The sequence below is a fragment of the Nematolebias whitei genome, chromosome 8 (assembly GCF_014905685.2).
Source record: "Nematolebias whitei isolate Nwh7 chromosome 8, NemWhi1, whole genome shotgun sequence".
Taxonomy (NCBI): Eukaryota; Metazoa; Chordata; class Actinopteri; order Cyprinodontiformes; family Rivulidae; genus Nematolebias; species Nematolebias whitei.
In genome coordinates this window covers 28,227,014-28,234,671 of record NC_056505.1, presented here as the reverse complement: position 1 = coordinate 28,234,671, position 7,658 = coordinate 28,227,014, and the positions used below count along the sequence as shown (strand labels likewise).

At 39.8% G+C, this 7,658-nt stretch overlaps 1 protein-coding gene across 1 annotated transcript; it reads right to left on the bottom strand.

The window, feature by feature from the left end:
* Positions 1-496: 496 nt before the first annotated feature.
* Positions 497-6,328, bottom strand: LOC119413499 (cytochrome P450 1A1). The gene is made up of 7 exons (XM_037680554.1): positions 6,059-6,328; positions 5,359-5,967; positions 3,508-3,631; positions 3,330-3,419; positions 1,027-1,150; positions 869-955; positions 497-779 (listed from the first exon to the last, which is right to left on the bottom strand). Exons 1-7 carry the CDS (start codon positions 6,326-6,328, stop codon positions 497-499), a joined length of 1,587 nt encoding a protein of 528 aa, XP_037536482.1.
* Between the last annotated feature and the right edge of the window lie 1,330 nt (positions 6,329-7,658).

Here is a 7,658-nt window from a genome sequence, read left to right as displayed (position 1 = left end):
AAGCTAACAGGGCGACCTTGGGAAAAAAACTTCATTCTTGTCAAAGCTCCAAAATTCACGGTTGAAATCTGTGCCTTCATCTAAAAAGTTTTTCTCTGCAAAAAGAAGAGAACTTGTTTACTGATTTTTTTTTTTTTAAAGCTTCGTGTGAAAAATGCTATGCTAAAGAGCTCAAACCACACCAAGCCTTTGCCATTTTGAGAACCAGAGAGAGACAGCCCATGTCATGTCCCATTTTTCTTAAAGAGATACGCTGCTCGCTCACTCACTATCCATCCTTCGGTTCAAATAGTCTTATACTGCCATCGGTGGTCAAAAAAAGGTACTACATGCAAAACAAATTAACAAAAAAATGTCTTTAATTTAACAATAATTACTAATTCTTGTCGAGTTTAAATAAATATTATCGTTTATCGTAATAATTTCTGAGACAATTAATCGCCCAGCAAAATTTGTTATCGTGACAGGCCTTAACAGGAGAGCTTCTCTCAGGTGTCTAAAATCTGGAGGAGATTGTAATCCTGTATGGATGTGGTTTCATAGTCAGACCAAAGTCAGCACCAAGATCCAGCTTCTGTCCAGGAACGTTTTTGATCTTCAGCCCATGAAGCAGCGTAGTGAGAAAGACAAACATCTCCAAACGTGCAAATCCATCCCCAACACACCGCCTCTTCCCCACGCCAAAGATGAGGACCTTCTCTGTCCGATCCTTGTTCAGCTGTCCAGACGCATCCAAGAAGCGGTCGGGATGAAACTTCCCCGGATCACCCCAAAGATGACTGAATAAAAAACAAAAAGCCATGATGGTTTTCACTCATATTTATGAATTGAAAATATTGAGCTGAGCACGTTTAATGTGATTACTCACACGTCATGATTGACTTGATGCTGATTAATGAAAACACACGTATCCTTGGGGATGAAATATCCATTTAGGATGGTGTCTCTGGTGGTGCTGAAGAGAAGAAAACAAGTTTGACCATTTTCTTTACAGTAGAAATGTATGTTCTGCATATGCAGTCTCACCTGTGGGGTATGGTGAAAGGAACGTATGAAGAGTGACGAAACACCTCGTGAATGAAAGCTTCAGTGAACGGCATTTTAGGCTTATCTGAAAACCTGGGCAGTCTGGCTGAGCCAATGTGGTCATCTTAAAAATTTAAAATAAATCAAATGATAACTAAAAACATAGACAAGGCTGTTGCCCAGAAAAAAATCCACGTTTAAAGGTAGATTTTTTTTAAAGCATATAAGAGTTACAATGCACATTGCTGCAATCAAATTGACTAAACAGTCTAAAACTTACCACAAATTAAACAGTTTATGTTATTTTTATGTTTTAAACTGCTTTGACACAATTCATTGCAAATGACATCAACATGTGTGGCTTAATCAGGAACATGTGCTGATATTTTTGGTAGCAGGACATCTTACGATATAGACAAAATTAGAAATAAAGGAAAATACAAAAATATATTTCCGCGCAGACAACACTGGGATTTTAGTCAAATTAGTAAAAATTTCGGAGCTTATTGGAGCTTTATGGCTCAGACAGGCATCACTGAAAGTTTGAACAGCTCACAGACGCTCACTTTGAAATCCTAACTAGATTTTACCCAATCCCAGTTTAGTTTTAATAATTATTGAAGATTTGTCCACATATATTTGTCGTAAAGTGTGACTTTTGCAACTTTTGAATGGTCGAAACGTTCTCTAATCTTGTAGCAGGTTTAATCTTTATACATTTTATACAGTTTGCACATCAAAATGTAAGCATTTCTGTCTTTTTTCACCCAGTGAAAGAAGAGACGTCTCACAATTAGTTCTTAGTTTTCTCTCCAACGCCCTCAGAGTGCAGAGTGCACACATCAAAACTCTTGTTGATTCCCATTGCATCTGAGCTCAGCATTGTGCTTTCAAAACTGAACGTAAAGACTCTTTAACTTCTTCAATATAACTTGTTGTTGCAGACTGACTGCTTGGATGAAGCTTATTATCTGCCCTGCGTTTCTTTCGGCCTGTTTTGATGCCTTTCGTGTTCCTGCCTTTGTGTTTCTCTTGAACTATCTGACCCCAGTCAGCCAGCTAAAAAACATTCTCCGGTGTCAGCAAACTGATCTGATCTTTTGTGAGTTCCTCTCTGCCCTGAAAGGAACCTCAGGTTGAACACTGTGGGTTTTCATTATGCTGACTTCGCTTCAGACATCACAGAAACCTGGTGTCAAACTGTTTTCGCCTGATATTTTAAAGAAACTTGACTTTGCTCTATGAACACGTTTTATATCAATATTTATGTTAAAATATGCTGTATTTAAAGCAATGTCTTCTCTAAAGCTTTGCTCTTTCTTCAGTTAACCTGCAGCCCAAAACTGTAACTCATTAGAGATTAAAACAAACTTGAAATCATTCATGTGTAACCTGTTGTTTTTAAGCAATTAGACTACTAATCATATAGACTGCACATTGCAAGATTTTTTTCCTTCTAACACAAAGTCATTATTTTGTACAAGCAGTAAATATGCTGTATGTAAGATAGGCCTGTCGCGATAAACAATAAATCAATTAATTGCATGATAAGTGAAAATTATCGACCTCGTTTTCATTTATCGACTTTATCGTTTCTTCGTGTCTCTCTTTCTACTGAAGACACTGGATGACAAAAGGCTCAACTCCGGTGCTCTGCACTGACCCCTCCCTTTCTCTTTTCTCTTTTAAATTAGTTTTAATAATCCAAAATCACATTTTTGGATCGTTAAAAGCATCTAAGCTGAGAAGCTAAGCTACGAGCTAAGCTAACAGGCCGACCTCGGGAAAAAACTTCCGTCTTGTCTAAGCTCCAAAATTCACGGTTGAAACACATGCCTTCATCTAAAAAGTTGTTTTTCTCTGAAAAAGAAGCTGAAAACTTGTTTACTGATTTTTTATTTATTTTTTAATTAAAAGCTTTGTGTGGAAAATGCTATGCTAAAGAGTTCAAACCACACCGACCATCCACCATTTTGAGAACCGGAGTGAGACAGCCCATGTCAGTCAAGGGGCCTCCCTCCCATTTTCCTTAAAGAGACACACTGCTTGCTCCCTTACTATCCATCCTTTGGTTCAAGTTGTCTTATACTGCCATCTGGTGGTTGATAAAAGGTACTACACACAAACAAACAAAATTTCTTCTTAAATTTGACAATAATGACTAATTATTGTCAAATTTCAAGCAATATTATAATTTATCGCAATAATTTTTGAGACAATTAATCGCCCAGCAAAATTTGTTATCGTGACAGGCCTATTTCATTTAAGAAATAACTGTGTTGTGTTAGAAGGTCAAACGATACCTATCTCCTGGTGTATTTTCTCCTGGACGTCAGGAAACTTGATGAGGTACAACAGACTCCACTGCAAACCATCAAAGATGGTGTCAAAACCTTCAGAAGGACCCGAACAAAACAAGTGAAAAGTTTTCAGAAGAATAATATGATTATGGTATTCAGGCAGGACTTTGAGATGGATTACCTGCACCGAAGATGTCTATGACGGTGTGGATGATCTGAGAGTTGGACAGCAGAGACGTTTGCTTGTTCTCTTCTCTGTCTTCACAAAGTTCAATCAGAGCATCTGTGATGTCTCGGATGTAGTTCTATAGTCACACACAGACAGGAAAACACACACACACACTGAAATGCTGTCTCAGTCTCAGTAAGTTTTCCATCCATCCATTCATCATCTTTTACCCGCTTCTTCCTTTTCGGGTCATGGGGGCACTGGTGCCCATGTCCAGCAGTCACTGTGTGAGAGGAAGGGTACACCCTGGACAGGTCTCCAATTCATCACAGAGACAAACGAGACAAACAACCATTCACTCTCTCACTCACACGTAGGGACAATTTAGAGTTACTAATCAGTCTAACATGCATGTTTTTGGTCTGTGGGAGGAAAGCCGAGTACCCGGTAGGGCTTTAACAGACTACTCGAGTAATCCACATCGATTCCTAGGACATCTATCGAGTTTTTTAATTTCACGTAGAGTATTCGTGGTGAGGTCATTACGTCGCCGTTACATCGTTGCATCACGTGTCACGTGATCCGCACCGGGCGCAGGTTACAAAATGAATTTCTCCCAGCAGATGGACTGAGCGGAGCAGACCCAGTCTTGGCAACAGATAGAAATGCATCAATAGTATGTAAATATTTCACTAAAGATGAATCTTCTGGTTCAACTACCGTAAGGAAACAGAAAATGAATAAACTTCCTCACTGTTTGGAGCTCGTTGCGAACCGGTGTTACACCATATTTTGTGACAACCGTATATTGTGACTGTAAGGGGCGGTGTTGCATGCACTGTTGCAGGTCACAGAATATGGTGTAACACCGGGTCCAATGACCCAACCAGAACCAGCTTCCTCTGACCTTGTTTCACAAACAAAAAGCAAAAAATATTAATCTCTAAACCTATAAAAACATATAACCATATTAATCTCTAAAACTAAACCTAATGTGCACCACAGCTGGCGGTGGTGCGGGGTGGTCGACCGCCCCACTGTTTTTAGTTTTGTTTTTGACGTGCTGCACGTTTCTTTCAGTTTTGCAGCTTAATAATAAAAACTAATAGTTTAGTTTTTCCTGTGACTTATTTGTAGTATGATAAATGGTAGGAGCATAATATATGCTCCCAATGTTTTGTTGGTCTTTTTTTGTAAATAATGACCTTTTTTGTGGTTTTATTTATTTTTGTATCTTTAGAACCTATGATGTCATTAAGTATTTAAGTTCTACTCGAGTTTTATTATGTTAATGTCGAGCTTAAAAATTATGTAGTCGTTCAACCCCTAGTACCCGGAGAAAACCCACACATGTACGGAGAGAAAATGCAAACTCCACCCAGGAAGGTCCCGGTCCAGGATTTGAACTGGCAACCTTTTTGCTGAGAGGCAACAGCTCCACCAACTGAGCCACCGTGCCGCCCACAATAAGTTTTGAAATTTAAAATAATCCATTCAAGAAGAGCTGGTAATCAGTTATGATCAGACATGTGTCTTCCACAAGGCTGCTAATTTTCAAATGGGGTGCATGTGGATATTTTATCCATGCTGCAAGAACAAAAGTCCTTTTCCGGGATCGTCTTTTTTTATTTTTATTTTTGGCTACAGTTCCACTTACTGCTGTGTGTATGCACTGTCAGATTAAATTGGGACAAATTAAGTGAGAAAGATTCAAGGAAAACAACACAGTTACACAGTCTTCAAAATATTCTTAGCCTTCTGTAATCACTGTTTTTCACTGTGGATCATGGTTCCACTTTCCTCGTATCTACAGCTGCAAATCATGGCGGTCTTGTTTAAAAGTGTGCGTGTGGGTCTCTTCACCTTATCAAATGTGTTGATGTGTTCCTCAATCCTCCGCTCCATAAATCCATTCATCCGGTGAATGTATTGGACCAGTTTTCTTAGAGATGGACTTGGAAAGTAGCGGAACATGGGGAAGAAATCAGCCAAGTTCCCTGCAGCAAAGAGTTTCAGAACCTCGTTGTTGATGTTGACAATGGTGAGGAACTCCTTGTCATTGTGGTCGTATCTTCTCCCAAAACATAAGGCGCACACAACATTTGCCACACAGGTCACCAAGGACATTGATGGATCTATGCCCATCATATCAGAGTCTTCAGCAGCTTGTTTCTGAATCACCTCCACCATCTCAGTGGCCTCAGCGCAAATATGCTCCTCCAGGAGGCAGGTGGCCCCGGACCCCCTCGGCTCAGCCTGAGAAAGGGACCTGAGGGCATTTTTACACAGCTTCTTATGGAGCAACCACGCAGGGCCATACTTCTCGCTGAAGGTCATGCTGTTCCCATCAGCTACAGCAGAAAAGGTAAAAAGTTCAGGTCGTCCAGCAAAATCCTCCCCTTGCCGAACCAGCGCCTGCCTGATGGTGGTGAACCCACTGAGAACAACAACCCTCAATGAGCCCAAACGCAGCTGAAACATAAAAACACTATAAATATGTAGCAACCGAGGAATCTTCTTTTATATCTAAAACTCCTATTTTAAGGAAAAACGTTCATCCTGCCTGGAAAACATCACCATACTGGAGGCCAAAGCGAGTCATGGAAAGATGCATCTGGTCCCCCATCTGGAGCAGATTGCCCACAAGGGGCCAGGGTGTGGGGCCCGGAGGAGCGGGGAACTTTGTGTGGTCCAACTGGGAGTCCTGCTGGCTCAGTTGGATCCTGATGACCACCAGGATCAGGGTGAGAAGAAACAGAGCAGCAGTAACAGTGGACAGAGAGGCAGAAGGCTCCTCGCTGACTATCAGGTTTCCTGACAGAATCAGCCCCATTCTGCAAATCTGCTAAAACTTATGGGAAAAAAGGAAACCTTTAACAGAAATAAAGTTACATTTGGGCCCAAGAGAATACGTGAAATCAGATCGAATGTGCAGGTTACTGAAGGAACAAAGAGAGGAAAAAGGAAAAGGGACAGGAAGAGGAAAGAAAGGAAAGGACTTGATGAGGTTTCCTGTTTAACAATTTTATTGAAAAAACTATATACTTTGTAATAATTGGTTCAATTTCACCGATTTTAATTGTCCTTTTTTCTGTTCCACCTCTTAGATTAGATTTATGAAAGTCGTCATGGCATCTTCGGCGCAATCCTACAAACAAACAAATAATATCACCAAAAAATACACAACTCTGTGCGGAACAACTGACGTTATAACAAGAAAACTCACCATAAAGCAGGTTGTGTATCTTTGTTGCAAACAGCAGCCGGATGGCTGAGAGAAACCAAACCTCCCAGCAGGCAGAAGTTTGAAGAGTGGTGGAGGAGGAGGATGTGTTCAGAGAACAGGACGTCCCTCAGCTACAGGTTGGACCTCTGCAGAGAAAACTGCAGCTCCTGCCCCCTTCACTGCACGATGAGGCCAAATGATGGAGATCACAACTTTAAAGTTCGCTTGTGCATTTTCAGTTTCAATGTTAAAGCTAACTTTTATGTGTGGTAACTTGAGTTAATTATACTTTAAACATTTGTTTCAAACATTCTGTCAGGATGTGTTGGGAATTTCTTCTAGGTGATCTCTCACTTATAGTTCATTTACACCAGCTTTGGAAAATGTGAAGACGCCGAGATAAATGTGTAATTTCTACAATTTGTCACCAGGGGAAGCTGTTTCTCTCTGAAAGATTGGGTTCAATAGATAATTGCAGGCGGCAACTTATTCTTGAATATTTCTGTGAAATTCAAGCTTTTGTCATATTGGCCTCAGGTTTTCAGGGTAAGGAGGATCAGAGAGAGAGCGAGGAGGACGTGGACAAAGAAACAATCATATTTATGTTTGTAAATCACTAGTTTAGGAATTTTAGATGATCTTTTTTTTAATAAACGCTTGCCAGTTTTTAAGACACTCCTTAAAGTTTAATGTGCATCAGTTTAATTTGATCAAAAATACAAATAAAGTTGTGATTGAAATTATTGTAATGCTACACAAGACTAAAGTTTTATAACTTTTACCTGACTGTGAAACAATCTCGTTTTCAATATTCCTGTGCTAGTAACAAAATGCATATTTATGTTAATGAAATTAAAGTTTTCTTCTGCATCATGTTGCAGCTCTTCGAACTTGTTTCTGAAAGCTGACCCTGTTTATAAAGTTTTATAGGTGAATA

Bases quoted from the DNA above. Each gene is read 5' to 3' on its own strand.
- LOC119413499 (XM_037680554.1), bottom strand. From the start codon at position 6,328: ATGGGGCTGATTCTGTCAGGAAACCTGATAGTCAGCGAGGAGCCTTCT. The intron at 956-1,026 runs GTGAGACTGCAT...TCTTCTCTTCAG, and splicing joins CCTTTCACCATACCCCACAG to CACCACCAGAGACACCATCC. The intron at 780-868 runs GTGAGTAATCAC...TTTTTTATTCAG, and splicing joins CATCAAGTCAATCATGACGT to TCATCTTTGGGGTGATCCGG.